Raw genomic sequence first — 15,899 nt, forward strand, 5'->3', positions numbered from 1 at the left:
AAATTTGGTACAAAAAATATGTATCTATTGAAAATGAGAACTACCTCACAAAAAGATATAAAATTTATACAAACAATATAAACTTCAAAAATACCACAAGAAAACATTAATAAACTGCCTGACATGCCTTGATAAGACTGTTTTCTTCTACATTTTTAAACTGCACACCCCTTTACTGAGGTGTAGTTGACAATTAAAAGTTGTATATACTTAAGATGTACACCTTGATGACTTGATTTGTATATACACTGTGAAACATTCACCCCAATCAAGGTAATTAACATACCCACACCTCATCTCTCCTTGTGTGTGTGTGTGTATATTGAGAAGACTTAAGAAATATCCTGTTAGCAAATTTGAACTATATGATATAACACAGTTAACTAGAGTCCCATTATTGTGCAGTACATCACCAAACCTTATTTATCTTGCATAACTGAAACTTTATGCCCCTTCAGCAACATATCAAATTCCCCTAGCTGCATACCCTTCTTCAATTTTGTAATTTTGTAACATGTTTTCCATGAGAAGGATAGCAATGCACTTCATGTGCCAGAGAGTTTGCCGTGTGTCACTACTACAGGCTTGTGTCCTTACTGATAGAGGAATTCACGTCAATCTTATTGCATGTGACCTCCTCCCAAAATTGATGGCACATTCACAATCGATCGCATATGCTGCATATATTCCTGACGGGAGAGAGCTTCCGTTTCGGCTGGGGGCAGTTGGCACAGTGGAACCCTCTCTAACAATACCCAGTCTGTTACGACGGAAAGAATTGCCACAGACTGGCATGGGGCTCCCTCCATCTCAAACCCTGTTTGCTCTTTTGCTGCTGGGACCTTACCGTGCTGGGGAACACAGGACAGTTCAGAGGTACACCAGCACGACCTCACAGAGGGCAGCAGGTGCATTGCCGGTGGCCATTCCTACACTTGGATGGCTGGCCCTCACGTAACTCCACACGGCACTGGAAACCACATGATTCTATCTCATCAGGGTCAGGGCGAGGGAGAAGCAAGCGAGGTGCCTGAGGCTCACAGCTGAAAGGGGTGCTCCTTCTCAGGGTCAGGCGAATGCAAGGCTGACCCCCTTAAATTTTATTCCCGCCATGCCTCCCTTCCCTCACCCTAGTCCTGGCCCTGTGTCCGTTGAACCTAAGGAAGCGTCTCCCAACTGCGCTTTCCTTGACTGATCCCTAAAATAAACACTGCCACTTCAAAGCCAAGCAATATGAGGGGAAGTTAGCGTGGCAAGAAACAGTGGACTTAACAGGGGATGATTAAACGTCATTATTTTGCAAAATTTACAAAAACAGAACCATATGTTCACACTGCTAGGGTCCGCAGGGCCTTGGGAAGAGTTCTTTGCAGGTGAGGGGTTCTGGATTCAGCAGCCTCTGATAAACCCCTCACCTCTGCCCTGGGACCACAGCCGGACTTCCGAGCAGGAGTGTATCCCAAGAGCTTATCTTTGCTTTCGGGACATTAAGAGCCTAGACTCTGAAGCTGGACTATTTGAGTTTGAAGCTAGTTTGTGGCACCTAAACATCGTCCTTAATGGCTCTGTGCCCCGGATTTTCTTGGCTGATACCCATAGCACGGGTTTAAGTAATGTTAAGATTAAAGGAATTAGTTCATGCAGAATGCACATAATAAAAGCTCAATATTTATTAGCTATTGTCATTTTTATTATTAGTTGTAGTACTAGTATTTGTACCCCCTCCCCGCCACCGTAACCCCATAAGGAGACTAGGTGTCCCAACAGGGCTCAAAGAAGCTTCCTTGTTTTCTGAATGGACTGTTGTCTACACGTAAGAGAAGGTAGACAGGAAGTTGTCAAAGAGAAATGATTGTTTTTTTTCAGATAATATTGTCTCCAAATTGCATTTAGGTCAATGAAGGAATTGGGGCCATAAAGAAATGTGCTGGTTTATGGCATGCAAAAGGGAAAGTCAAAGAGCATTAAGAATGGACTTGTCATCCTTTGCTCCCAAATGAAAAAGAATAAATTATTTTAGAAGAAAAAATCACAGGATGATTTTTTTAAAAAAAAAGACACAATGGACTTTTTTTTTTTTTCCTTTAAAGTTGCCTGTTAATTCAGTCTCCTTTAGACCACATGTTCCCACAAGACACTTCACTCCCACCTTGGGTGGGGCGCTGTGGCCAGCGGGTCCCGCCGCACAGGCTCCGATTGGGAAGAGGAGGTGGGGGCGAGGGGGCCAGGGGACGAGTGGCGGAGGGACCAGGAGGAAGCTTAGGCTTCCCGCCCACGTGGGCGCAGCGAGGCGGAACCACCACCTGGGTCGGTCGAGCGGTGGTGTCGCTCTCTCGGGAGCAGGGGCGAGGAACCTGCCCTGGGACAGCGCGGCCCCTTCAGGCGCCGCACACCGGAGAGTGTTCGCGCGGGGAGGGTCGGTCCCGGGAGCGGGTGTTCCGAGAGCCACAAGCCCGCGACCGGGGTCCCCGCCTGCCCGGCGCGGCACCGCCTCCTCAGCGGGTGCAGGCGCCCGGCGCGCAGGTGGGGGCGCTGTGGCCTCGGCGCGGGGACCGAGCCTGCGAGTCAGACCCGCCTCCTTCCCCTCCCCGCCCGCCCCCCACGCGTCGTGTCGCCGGAAAGCCGGGAGGAGACAGAGCTCTCGGGCTCCACGGCGCTCGGCCCGCAGTCCTCCGATCGCGCGGAGCAGAGCCGGTTGCGACGCCGGAGCACAGGATCGCTACCCTCCCCGGCCGCCTTTGTCTGGGAGCTGTGCAGCCTGGAACCGCGGCTCTCGGGGGCCGGGGACGCGCCCACAGCGGTCGGTGACAGCTCCTCCCTCCCGGAGGCTCCGGGACGGAGGGGCGGTTGTGCCGGGCCCTGCTCGCCCGCGCCTGCACATCCACGAGCTCGGACCGATGCCCCCACAGCAGGGGGACCCCGCATTCCCCGGCCGCTGCGAGGCGCCGCCTGTGCCGCCCCGCCGGGAGCGCGGGGCGCGTGGGGGGCGCGGGCCCGGGGCGCCCGGGGGCCGGGGTCGCGCGGGCGGCGCCGAGGGGCGCGGCATCAAGTGCGTGCTGGTCGGCGACGGCGCGGTGGGCAAGACGAGCCTGGTGGTGAGCTACACCACCAACGGCTACCCCACCGAGTACATCCCCACCGCCTTCGACAACTTCTCGGGTGAGCCAGCCCGCGGGGCGGGGGCTGCGGGGAGGGCGCAGGGCCGCCGTCCGCGGACGCGGTGCTGATCGACCCTGTGCGAGAGGAGGGAGGGGGCGCGAGGGGCGCGGGGACCCGAGGGGCTGCAGGACCTCGGGCCCGCCTCCTGCCGGGAATCGGACCGAGTGCGGAGTGCGGGACGGTCCCCGACATTTGGGGGCCGGGGAAGCGCGGAGAGACTGGAGAGCCCTAAACCGGAGCCCGAGTCAGAGCCTGAGCAAAAGGAAAAGGGCAGAGCGGGAATCAAACAGGTCGAGTTCAGGTTGCCCGGTCAGTTTGCCGCGCAGAGAAAGTTGCGTCAGGTCGACGCTGCTGGCGCCGCTGCTGAGTTTCACAAGGAAGGTGAAGCGCAGGTGCCATTACCTGTGGCCCTTAGTGTCAGGTCCTTTTTCCTTTGCACGGCTCCTCTCGAAAAGACAACTCCACTTTAAAGGGCCGCGGAGACCGCGGAAAATAGTTGAGTTAGTGAAAACAGAACTAGCGGCCCTGGTGAAGGCTTAGGTTTGGATTAAGCCTGGAGAGGAAACATGCTTTCTTTCTTCTGAGTCCCCCTCCGCGGCCCGACTGCCCCCCGCCCCCACCGCCTCCGTGGGCTGTTTCTGATTCTTAGCATCTTTCACTATCTCTTTACGCTCTTCAAAGCTCTTGTATCTGGGGTGCTTTGTCATTTGGTTTGGTAGACGCAAAGATAAAGGAATCCTTTATCTTGATTTTTCAGGTCTTTTTGAAATTTAGGAAAAAGTAAAAATCCACAGAAGCTAGTGTGAATCAATCTCTCTGGGTTGTTTTTTTTTTTTTTTGGAATGCTTTTTGATCTCTTAGAAAGTCATGATAGCAAGGACATGTTTTCTTCCATCTCAAAGTTATCTAGATAAGCTGGGCTATGCTAATGGGTATCCCACCTAAATAATAGCATTGTTTTCTTACCATTTTTGGGGGGAGGATCCCACTGACTAGTATAAATATTTATAAACAATCTAGAAAGTTATATTGAGACAGAACGGAGTGCTCAGTTCAAGTAGAACCTTCCAAGCCTGGTGCAATGCAGGTCCCTCCAGGGAGAGGCCCTCCGGGTGGAAAGGTGGGCTCACCGTCTTTCTCTCTCCTTTTTCTTTTCTTAATCCTCCCTTTGAGCCCAGCGGAGAGATAAGCGGTGCTCTCTTCTACACACAGGACAATGCAGGCAGCCAGTGTTTGCACATGTTCTCAAAACAAGCTACAGTTTTACGATAAACCCTGAAGTCTCAGGACTGTTTCCCAAGGGAAAACAATTATTTGTGAGGTTTCCCACTGATTTAAAGCTGAAAGGTTGGTTCCCGCTTACCACCCCTTCCCCCCACCGGGGTTGTTTTTAGGTCTTTTGAAATTAGTGTGACAGGAAAATAAATCTTCTGAACCAGGAGGCAAACCCAGGCCCTTCTGGGGTCCATCAAAGGCTCAGGGATTTGCTGCCTCATCAGTAGCGATGGATGGAGTTGTCAGCCCTGGAGGGAGTTTACAAAAATGCCTCCTTGTGCTAGGCACGTCTTTAATTCAGTAGGGGACCCAGAGGAGGAGCAGAAGGGTTTGGGTGGGTAGACGGGTGCAGGCTAACACTATCCCTCTTTGGAAAGTGGTTAAGAGACACCCTTCTGATCGTCATTCTGGTCTTGTTTTTAAGCTGTGGTGTCCGTGGATGGGCGGCCCGTGAGACTCCAGCTCTGTGACACCGCAGGACAGGTCAGTATCATGTCGCTGCTCAGTGCTGGGAAAGGAGGCGGCCTTGGAAAGGTCTCCAAATAACCTTCCTCAATAGTGGGTAATTCAGCCCCATGAAGTAGCCTTGCCCCTGCCTTTGGACCCCCTCTCCCAGGCTGGGGGTGGGGGAAGCCGCCCCGCACTAATAAAACCGGGTGTGGCCAGCTTGGCATGGGCAGGAAAGTAGGTCAAGAACAGTTCTTATCTCACGGGAGCTTCTGATCTTATTTACTTTCTGGCTTTTATTAAAAATGATCAATGATGCTTTGTAGTCGTTGCTCAAAGTAAGTTGGTAATATCTTATAGTCAATTTATGAAAGGTCACCAAGACACATGTTTAAGACATTGCTCAAGAAGAGGGAGTTTATGTCAGTGAGTGTTACCGGTTCCCTTCCTAAGCTGTGCTTTGGCTCACTGGGGCTACCGCTACCCGTCCCTTGAAGCAGAGACGCAGTGGCCGGAGCCGTCCTGAGCTGGCTGAGGGGCTGAGCTGGAACTCAGTCTTTCACATTCTTGTGCCAAGGGCCACGAGGCAGCCAGGGAGTGTGATAGGAAAGGCGTGGGTGTGTAGTCCCCGCGGGGCCCCCCCACCCCCCACCCCCGAGCACGGTGCTCAAGTCACTGGAGTTTCTGTTCTTTGTAGAACCCAGCTGCCATCTCTTGAGTCTGCCTAAGTGACAGTGAATGTTATTACAGGTATGCGAGAGCCAGGCCTTCTAGAGTTGGGGAAAGAGCCAGGGGCTGCTTTGTGGGTATATAAAGTGTGTACCCAGTGCCCAGTGCCTCCACTGAGCCAGGGCTGCCAAACTGCTTGCCTACCCTGGGGCAGCCAGTTCAGGGCTTTATTTCTCGAACTTCAAGGCATCACCTCCTGGGCGGCCTGGCTCCGCGGCTGAACGCCTTGGGGTGGGGAGGGGCACAGCGCCCTGAGTGGTAACCAGCCTCCCTTGTTCTGGCTGTACCCCACCCCCCGGAGCACGTTGGCTTCTCCTGCACCAGGAGCAGAAATAAACCAATAAACGGCGACCTCCCCACTGAAGCAAGAAGGGGAGCTTAATAGCCTGAGAATAAGATGGAAGATAGAAAAACACAAGAAACGAAAAGGCATGGTTATCAGGGACTCGTTAGGGGCGGAGCAAGGAGCGCTGTGCGCACCCTGCCCATCACCTGTGATGGGTTGGTTCTCCTGGGTGAGTTTACACCTGGTGTCTGTGCAGTGTCTGGCACGTAGTAGGGGTTAATCATGGTGAATGAATGGAGCTCTAGGTTCTGAGGATGCAGACTTAGTCATGGGCCTGCCCCCTCAACACACATTCTACAGGGAAGACAAACCAGTTAGTGGAACTTGTGAAAGAAATGAGAGAAGTGACGTAAATAGGAAAGCGACATTTTGTGAGGTGCAGGACAGGTGGATCCAGGAGGAAAACCTCAGAGCAGGTGTGAAAGGGGAATAGGGCTTTTACCAGGAAAAAAGAAAAGCTTCGTAGAAATGATCCTGAATTATCAAGGAAGAGTGATTTTTTTTTTTTTAATCATGGTCTGTTTAAAAGTCAGAGAAACACAAAATCATTTTAGAAATATTTTCATAAAAGTTGTTTATATTAGGGGAATAAAGAGTTTGGGTGCCAAGTGGGTAAGCTATGGTTTATTTGGAATTTACTTTTCTCATCTCCCAGCAATGTTTTCATTGAGATTTATTATATTTCTTGCCTGATGTACTAGTTAGCAAAGTATACCCTATTATGTAATGAATGAGGCCACTATCTAAAGATTTGTAGAAAACCAGCTCTAAAAACTACCTATGAAAAATACACAGCTGGTAAGATAAAGGTTATTTTTTTCCTGCTCCCAAGTATCAATTAGTATTGGTTTTGACTATTAGCAAAGCTGGCCAAGGTGATTATCCTATTCCAACCCCTCCAGAGCTGATAGACTGCCTCTTAAGGGACTTGACTTGACTCCAGCCATATTTGCTTAATGTGACTCATCCAATGGAGCTCCCCTCCTCCAGGCAGCCCTCCCGATAGCCTCATGGTTTACAGTAAATCAAGCCACCTCCTCTTCTTCCAACTGCAGCAGAACGTGAGTGCAGGCAGCATAGCCTGGGGCCCCAGGGCAGGCTCCATAGAGAAGCTCAGAGCAAGAACACAGCTCTATTGGCTGGATAAATCACTAATGTTGCTTCTTGTACCTTTGGGTTTTCTAGTGAGGGAGGGTAGGTGAGTCTATAAGATGTTAAAAGGAATTTTTAACACTGCACTCACAGTCTTACCAAGTGAAAATTGATCAGAGACTGAGCACTTCAAAAAACATGCCTTTGGCATGAGAGAAATGGGTATCACCGTAATAAGACTAGTTCATTGTAGCGTTGCCAATAGGAGCTGAAAATTCTTCAGTCTTGTGACCCATGAGGCACTTGGGAAGACCTGTATATTAAAAAAAAAAAAAAAAAAAAAATCAGGTTGCAGCTTGACCGACACTACTCTCCTGTGGCCTGCCTGCCGGGCCCTGCCCCGGAACCAGATCCTCCCCACGGGCCTGGCCCAGGCATGCAGACTGCGGGCCGCAGAGCGCATGTCCCGCAGGGTGCATTACTGTTGGTCTCATCGCACGTGCGTGTGTTGTGTTTAGTTCAGCAAATATCTAAGGTTTCCAGTCGGGCGGTGAGCAGGAGGGCTTCATTTCTGCTTCGCCTCCCAAACCCCTTAGTCAGAATCTGCAGAGGTCCAGGAAGCCAGATTTCCAAAGCTCCGTCACGAGGCCTGGCCCCTGGGCTGGCCTTTCTTTTTATTGGTAATGCAACCCCAGATTCCAGGGCTCGGCCAGGGGTGACTGCTTCCCCGCAGCGCGGCGCAGCTGCCTGAGAGGGCCGGCCTCACCCCAGCTCGGCTTTATGCGTCTTCCTTTGAGGCCACTGAGAACAGAAGGAGGTTTCATGAGCACAGCCGCGGAGCAGAGCCTCATCTACCTGGCTGAGTTTCTGTGTTTATTCTCTCAGCACAAAGTTGGCACTGAGAAACCCTGGCTGTTCCTCTTTGACTTTTGCTTCTGGAAGACTGATGAGGGGCAGTGATGTTCTGAAATGCCATAGTCGCTCCCGATCTGGTTAGCTGGTCGGTTTGAATATTGTCAGGGGGCGGTCGTGCCACAGTGGGAATATAGAGCCTCAAATGAAGAAAGAGTGTTCAAATAAAACACATCCAGGTTTCTTTATTCCTAGAAAAGAAATGGGTGCAGAATAATGTGCATGTGACTAGTAGTTCTTAAATAATCAGAGCATGCCAGTTAGTAACAACAACTGAACGACATTGAACTTTCCCTTTTGCCACCGGGAAATTATCTGCCACATTACACCTGAGAACCGTTGGTGCCCACAGGTAGAAATTTTAAATGGGAATGTGATGATGTACATATTTTCCTATGAGAGAGTCGAGTGAAGGTTTTCAATTAGCTGAACACAGTACCACGGGAGAACTCTAGGGTGTTAGATATAAAAATACCCCAATTTGGAGACAGATATTTCTCTTAGAGCCGAGGCCATGTCTGCGTGTTCCTGGCTGAACCCCAGGCCCTGCACAGTGCCTGCCATCCATCAGGGATTCTTCGAAGAGGGAGACTGCAGGAGCATGCCGGTTGCTCTGCATAACCAACTCATACCTATTTCTTCCAGGTCTCTATTCTCTAGAGTAGAACGGTAAGCCCTTTCTCAGGTCCTTTATCTTCCCACAGCGCCGTGAGTGGAGGCTTTGGGAAGATAAAGATATGGTGCTGGCAGAAAAACCAGGACAAAGGAAGTAACAGAAAGGAAAGAAGGAGGAGAAAGGAGGTGATAAAGCAAGCAGAAAGAGGTGCATCAAGCAAAAATGAGATTGTATGAACCAATGTTGTAAATGACATTGGGAGGCACCGGTCCTGCGTGTTGTTGAAGAGAGTGGCCCAGGAAGGTCTTCAGCTTCCATTCGCATCTCTCCTTGGGTCTGATGAGCTCCAGCTTCTGCGGCGCCCTGGTGCGCACAGTGCAGGTGGCATGAAACGGACCCATCTCGCCACTGCCATGAGAATGGGCAGGGCCGGACCAGTAAAGAGAGGAGCTGTGATCGTAGACAGGGGCTCCCCGGGGCCAGTGGGAACCTTGGGGATCCACGTAGACGTGCTGTCTGCGTTTCAGAAGAGTTGCTCGGGTAATCTGGCCTGAAGGCTAACGTAAATTTTATTTCTAAAACTCATCTAATTCAAGTACTTTTTCTATAGTAAGTTATAAGTAGGTCATGCACATTGATGAAAACTTGAGTGCACTCGGCAGATTTTAGACATTGTGGAGCGTGGGCCCCACTTAGGTGAACACAGCAGGTTCCTTTCTAAGACATGGGCTCATCTTTCTGTAACCAGTGGCCTTTCCATTACCTGTGAGACCTTTCCACAAAAGGCGTGAAGATGGTCTTTTTTTGCTGGTGAGATGGATTTTAAAAATACTTTTGGGTGCTTCTGTTGCAGGATGAGTTCGACAGACTCAGGCCTCTCTGCTATACCAACACGGACATCTTCCTGCTGTGCTTCAGTGTGGTCAGCCCCTCCTCCTTCCAGAACGTCACCGAGAAATGGGTGCCTGAGATTCGGCGCCACTGTCCCAAAGCCCCCATCATCCTCGTTGGGACTCAGTCAGATCTCCGAGAAGATGTCAAAGTCCTCATTGAGTTGGACAAGTGCAAAGAGAAACCGGTGCCCGAAGAAGCGGCTAAGTTGTGTGCTGAGGAGATCAAAGCCGCCTCCTACATCGAGTGCTCGGCCTTGACTCAGAAAAACCTCAAAGAGGTCTTTGACGCTGCCATCGTCGCTGGCATTCAGTACTCGGACACGCAGCAACAGCCAAAGAAGTCCAAAAGCAGGACTCCAGACAAAATGAAAAACCTCTCCAAGTCCTGGTGGAAGAAGTATTGCTGTTTTGTATGATGCTAGCAAGGAACCCAGAAAGACTTCTCAGATGAAATCGATATTAGAAGCTATATTAGCTACAAGGACTCCTTTTACTGCGTGCAACCTGTATAGAGAATGTCTGCGCATATCCTGGGGGGAGGAGGGGGGGCTCTCCATTTATGTATTCTTCTTGCCTTTGATTTTCTTGTTGTTTGTCTGAGTTTAGGGATGAGACCCTTATGCAACGTATTTTTGAAGTAAGTTAAGCATTTTTCATAGTGTTGGAAATTTAGAGCTCTAGACCTTTGGATTGATTTATATCTAATAGGAAAAAGACACCTCAAATCTCGGTGTCAAGAATGAAATTTTGCTACATTTTCATTTACAGAATGAAATGGTCTAGTTGACTGTCCCGTGATGAAGGACTACTCAATGCACAGGCCAACTGTTGCGAGAACAACTCTTAGCTTTGAAAGTCCATATACTTTCTCTTTTTTCTTTTAAGGAGCAAAAATCAGAAAAAAAAAAAAAATGAGAGACTTCTGCCTACAAAACCTCAAACCAGCCACTATGTTAATATTTGGTTGCTGAAGATTTAAAAATAACCAACACAACCGACTCACTAACTCTGTAGCACCATATAGATCTAAAAGAAACTATTGTTTAGTGGGATTTTCCAGTTTTAGACCATTTATGTTGATGCTGTAGAAACATAGCCCTTGCCTCATATGGACCAGAGCAAGTGTTAGTCAGTAGCCCTTACATATTCTTAGGGAGTGATTCACCTTGAGATCAGAGTTGATGTTAGCTGTTAATACATGCGCACCACGCTACCGGAGCATTAGCAAGCACCTGTCGGAATTGTTTTTAGAGTTCTGTACTTAAGTTGTCCCTTCTGCCGGGATGTGAACGCTCTGGAAAGACCTGCCGCAAATGCTTGTGGGACACAAAAGGTACTTTTTTCTTTAAGTAGCCCCAACATACTTGTACACGCACACACACATATATGGCTGTATTTGCTGCTGATTCAGACTTTCAAACAGTGAATGGGGAAATTCATGGTCACAAACGCAGATCAGAGGAAGCGTGGCTTCCTCTTCTGGTTAACACTTTTGGGAACAGATTTCTTTATGCTCACACTCCATGACTTGCAGGGTATCTGAACACATTTTTGAGACCATCTTAAAACAAAACATGAACATCTCTCAAAACCTGTTTTAAAATCTGTTAAAACAACCAGTTGAATCCACAGCCTTTCAGGGAAGTGACAGCGGAGAGCAGCGCTGCAGGTCAGGGGTTGCGGTGCCGGCTGCGGCCACCACGCAGGGGTGTGCAGGGACCTCCGCTCCCGTGCGCGGCTGCGCCCTCACTTTCAGGCAGTTAGAAAACCACGTATCTGTGAAACACCCATACTCTCCAAGGGGGCAGTTTTTAGGGCTAAATCTTCTGGAGGATTACATTGCCACGCCGTGGGTGTCCTTCCGAGATACCAAAAGGTAGTCTAACCCATTGAATCGTAACATCAAGCTTGTAGTGGGGGAAGCAGATTTACCAAAATCAACCTACTGACAAATCTCTGTAAAGCCAGCGGATAGAAGAGTTTTATCTTTGGGTCTTGTGTTGTCTTTTTTATGTTTAAAAAAAAAAAAAAAGCCCACGTGTGTTTTTCCATAGAAAAAAGTAAAAGATTAGGTAATACTTTAGGGGCTTCTTTTATTTCTGTTAGTAAATAAAATTAACTAATTTCTCTGTTTAAAAATGAAAATACATAGACTATTATTATTTATTTTTCAATACATTGACATGGATAGCGGTCAGAATTTCCTAAAGGGTTGAGCTGTAAACCGTAAAGGGAATAAAATTGCTGTCTTTGTGGAAGGGCCCCAAAAGGAACTAAGGAAATGCGTCCTAAGCGAACGTGCCCGCTCCCCTACCTGTGGGAAGCCAGCTGCCTGGGCTGGCTCCAGCTGCCCTACTGTACAGAGGTGGGCGGTGGTGGGTCGTTACCTGACTGGTCAGTCATTTTAAACAGTACTTTATATTGAAACAAATGTCATGGAGTTGGACGCAAATTAATTTCGAAGACAGAACACGACACTTGAAAGAAGTTGTACGCACATGATAGCGTGCGTGGGGCCGCTCTACGTCCCCCTGGGAGCGGCTTTGGCAACTTCTGCCTGTCGTCCTGGGTGGGAAGTGGTTAGTGAAGAACTCCCGTGGGGTCCAGTGCTGAGAGCTTTCCAAGGGGTTTATTTGTAACCCAGTTTGAGACAACCTGTGCCATTAGCTGCTAAACCCTTAGGGGATTGGCATTTAAACGTCATTTAAACGCAACAGTGTTTAATACGATGCTGCATTTTAGAGAATACAAAGGTACAATTGATTGTTCTCAATGGTTTCCACTATTCTTATTTCTCTGTGAAAAAAAGAGATGTGGGCAGAAAGTTTTGAAAAGTCTGTGCTTGAGTTAGATGCACAGAGTTGCTATACTCTGAAGCTTACACGTTGTTAAACTTGAAACTTGGTTATCGCAGAGATTTCAGTAGAGTCGTGCTTCAGAAAATGCCACTTTAGCTTACCTCCTCCAGTGTAGGCTGGCTAAAATTTAAAAATACAATATATTCTAGAACTGTCTTACGTCTCTTTACCGTGTATGTGGATACGAACCTTTCGGATGTTCTTTATGCCTCACAGACTTTTTAAAGAGAAACCGCCCAGGTATTGTAGAAGCCAAGAGGACGAATCTCCTCCTAGACTGTCGTCACCTGGTGCCTTACCATGTTGTCCTTTCACGTTTCAAGTGTAATGACAGTGAGCAGAGCATTGTCCTTGCCAATGCTGTATGTGAGGTGGTGTGAAATAAATTCTGACCTGTGGATAGAACTGCATTTGCCTTTCCTCCAAAAGAACTTCACTGGAAGGGAATAAAAGTTCGGCCACACGGAGAAGCAGGATGTCTGGGAAGCATTGCACATGGCCTGCCCAGGGGCATTTTGGGAATACAGCCCCAACCAGCATTAAACACCTCTTCAGTGTGGGATTTTGAGAATCTAGGCTCACGGCCTGATGTAAGAACTCTCTGGCTCTTCATCTGTGATGGACGGGGGGCTGGTGTCCCTGCGTAAGGCAGGAGCACTGTTCTTGAGCCAGAGGTCCAGGCTCAGAGGAGCACTCAAAACTAGGTCTGAGCCTCAGTTTCCTGGTGTGTAAACAGCAGTGCATATGCAAACATCTGTACATGCGGGTACATGTCCAAGATTGCTGCTGGTTGGGGAGGGGATGAGAGGTCAAAGGCGCCATGAACCCCACATCTTTAAAGATCAGCAGGGCACAGGGTGCGCCATCGCCGATGGCGCTGGGAGGTGCCCCGTGTTGCGTGTGTATTCTCAGCTTCTTGGGGTCAGTCTTGTCATCATGCCACCAGAGGCAGCCCTTACACCAGGGGCTCCAGGGAATGTGGCCTCGGGGACCGGACCGTGCAAAGGGGTTAGTTATTAGCCCATTTCCGCCCTCCAGCCTCACAGTGGTGGACCATGCTCCTGGTCATCTTAGTAAAGGACGGGTCTGTCCACTTTATTCCCTACAGTGGCTCTGAGGCTGGGCTGTGACTTCTCATATCCATGCAAACGTAAGCACAGTGCACTGGAATGCTGTGCAGAGAGCAACTAAAACCCACTTGCTCATGCCCTGAAATGTTAAAAGCCAGCTTGTCCTCATTGGCTCCCACGGGGCCGCCTGATCCTAGCCGGGGAGACCCGGAGGTTCCCCTCACCCAGCCTCAATCCTGCCTCCCACATCCTGGACAGGCCTTCCCAGGATGCATTGACAGGGGCCCTGTCCCTCCAAAGGCAGTCAGGGAGGGCTTCGTGGGGGAATGCAGATGACCCGAAGGAAGCGAGGGAATAAGAAGTATGTGGAAGGAAGGTTTCTGAAAGGAACGGCAGGTGCAAAGGCCCTGAGGCAGAGGAATGCCTGACGTGTCCTGGAAGCCCGTGTGGACAGGCCAGGAATGCAGAGGTGGGGCGCAGGACATGACATCAAGGAGGGAGGGGATGGTGGCCACGGGAAGGAAGGGGAGGAGAGGGCGGGGCTCCTGAGTCAGGCAGCTTGAGCTTGAATCCCCACTGAGCCTCTCACCAGATGTGGTTCCTTCAGCTGCTTAACCTCTTAGCCTCCCTGTGTCTACGCTTTCAAATCTGCAAAGGGAATAGGCATGGCGCCTACCCCAGTGGGCTGGGGAGTTACGAAGCGCTCATGCACCCTAAGCGCTCCGTGAATGTCCACTCTGATTGGCTTTGTTGCAAGGTTCTGTTCATTTCTTTCCCAGCAAGACCCCTAGCTGATCGATCCACTTACAATTGGCCCCCGATGGCTTTCATCTTCAACTCTATCAAGTTTTATGAGGCATTTGTTTTTTAAGGATAATAATGCACTCATTTTTTTTCATTTCCGCTCGTGCTTCTAAAATAAGGGCAAAATAATATAAATTAGTCTGGTAAGTTCACAGTCCGACTATGTAGTAGATGCTGCTATCTGAGCTGGTGGGGCTGCCCGGGACCACCTGCCCATGAGGAGAACCTATGTGCTGGCCCCGCAGATGGTGAGCTGGATTTAGCCAACAAAGGCGGAGTGGGCTGTGAGGGCAAGGCAGCAAAGGTACAATCAGGGGAATCTCTGTGTTTTCCAGCTCTAACCCGGGGTGTTCCTTGACTCCTTTCATGCAAGAAGTTCTTGCTCCAGACCAGCATCTTCATGGTTTTGTGAATCTAGAGCCATTTTTAAAGTCATCATTTATTAGTCTGAGTCACCCAACCACAGTTGCCTCATCTCCCATATAATGTGTAATCCTAACCATAAAACCAAGTTGCGATGAGATACAATTTGAACGTGGAAGAGGGATGTAGCTGGGAGCCTGAGGTTTATCTCTAAAAAGAAGATACATTCTGGAGCAGAACATCACATTTCCATTAATTCTCCTCCTGAACGTCCTACAGGTACTTAAAATTGAACTCGTTCTATTAGTTTCCTATCACTGCCATAAGGAATTACCTCCAACACAGTGGTTTAAAACAACACAGATTTCCTTCCCTTGTAGTTCTGGAGGTGAGAAATCTAAAATGGGTCTCACCGGTGATAAAGTCTACAACAGAGACCTTAACTGAGACAGAAATCTAGAGGACCTATGGGAGGAGCTAAGATGTGGGGGAGGAGCTAGGACCTGTGGGAGGAGTTAGAACCTGTGGAAGACGCAAGGACCTGTGGGAGGAGCTCTCACTCTCTGTCGTCCCGAGAGGCCTGTAACAGGAAGAGTTTGGGGTTCACAGCAGAGTTCCAGGGTTGTACCTGTCCCTCCCTGAAATTCCTCTTCTCCCAGTTCAACACATGCACGTGATGGCTCACCGTGGCTGCATGGATTGCATTGCAGTCCTTTCTTTTCCCCCCAAATAAACCCTTCTGGGGATGGAACACTTAGTTGATTTTGCTCTCTGGTTGACGTTGGGCTAAAATCAAAGCGATGACAGAGTTGCGTTCTTTTCTGGAGACTCGGGGCTGGGGCCCGTTTTCTTGCTTCTTCCAGCTCTAGAGCCCACCCACGCTCCTGGGCTCCTGATCCCTCACCACCAGCAGTGGCTGGTCAAGTCTTTCTCACAGGGCAGCCCCTTGACACTTCTGGGTCCTATTCCATAGCTAAGTACGCTTATTACTACACTCGCCCACCCAGAGAGCTCACGCTAACGCCCCATGTCCAGGCCAGCAGATTAGAAATCGCTATTCCATCTCCAGCCTTAATTCTTCTTTGCCATGCATCCTACATAGTCACAGGCATAGGACATAGATGTCTCTGGGGGCCACTCTCTTGCAGGCCACAGTGCTCGCCTGAAAGTCAGCTCCTTGCTCCCCAATACGAGCTTCCCATGTGCCTGAACGCGCTTTTTCCTAGCGAGTGCTCCGAACACACCCCGACAGCTATGCTCTCGTCCAGACCAGAACTCTGTCATCAACCCGGACTTCCTGTCCTGCATGTTCACATCTAACTGGCTACCACGTCC

At 49.5% G+C, this 15,899-nt stretch overlaps 1 protein-coding gene across 1 annotated transcript; it reads left to right on the top strand.

Moving 5' to 3' along the window:
• The first annotated feature begins 2,636 nt into the window (after positions 1-2,636).
• On the top strand, positions 2,637-12,735 carry RHOU (ras homolog family member U). Its single transcript, XM_054576719.1, has 3 exons — positions 2,637-3,159; positions 4,859-4,917; positions 9,430-12,735. Exons 1-3 carry the CDS (start codon positions 2,898-2,900, stop codon positions 9,883-9,885), a joined length of 777 nt encoding a protein of 258 aa, XP_054432694.1. The 5' UTR covers positions 2,637-2,897; the 3' UTR covers positions 9,886-12,735.
• Positions 12,736-15,899: the final 3,164 nt, after the last annotated feature.

The sequence above is a fragment of the Pteronotus mesoamericanus genome, unplaced genomic scaffold, assembly GCF_021234165.1.
Source record: "Pteronotus mesoamericanus isolate MK-2021 breed Mesoamerican mustached bat unplaced genomic scaffold, CSHL_Meso_final contig_347, whole genome shotgun sequence".
NCBI classification, from domain to species: domain Eukaryota; kingdom Metazoa; phylum Chordata; class Mammalia; order Chiroptera; family Mormoopidae; genus Pteronotus; species Pteronotus mesoamericanus.

Coding starts and splice junctions, on each gene's coding strand:
- RHOU (XM_054576719.1), top strand. CDS start 2,898: ATGCCCCCACAGCAGGGGGACCCCGCATTCCCCGGCCGCTGCGAGGCG. Junction 3,160..4,858: donor CGCCTTCGACAACTTCTCGG/GTGAGCCAGCCC, acceptor CTTGTTTTTAAG/CTGTGGTGTCCGTGGATGGG. Junction 4,918..9,429: donor TCTGTGACACCGCAGGACAG/GTCAGTATCATG, acceptor CTTCTGTTGCAG/GATGAGTTCGACAGACTCAG.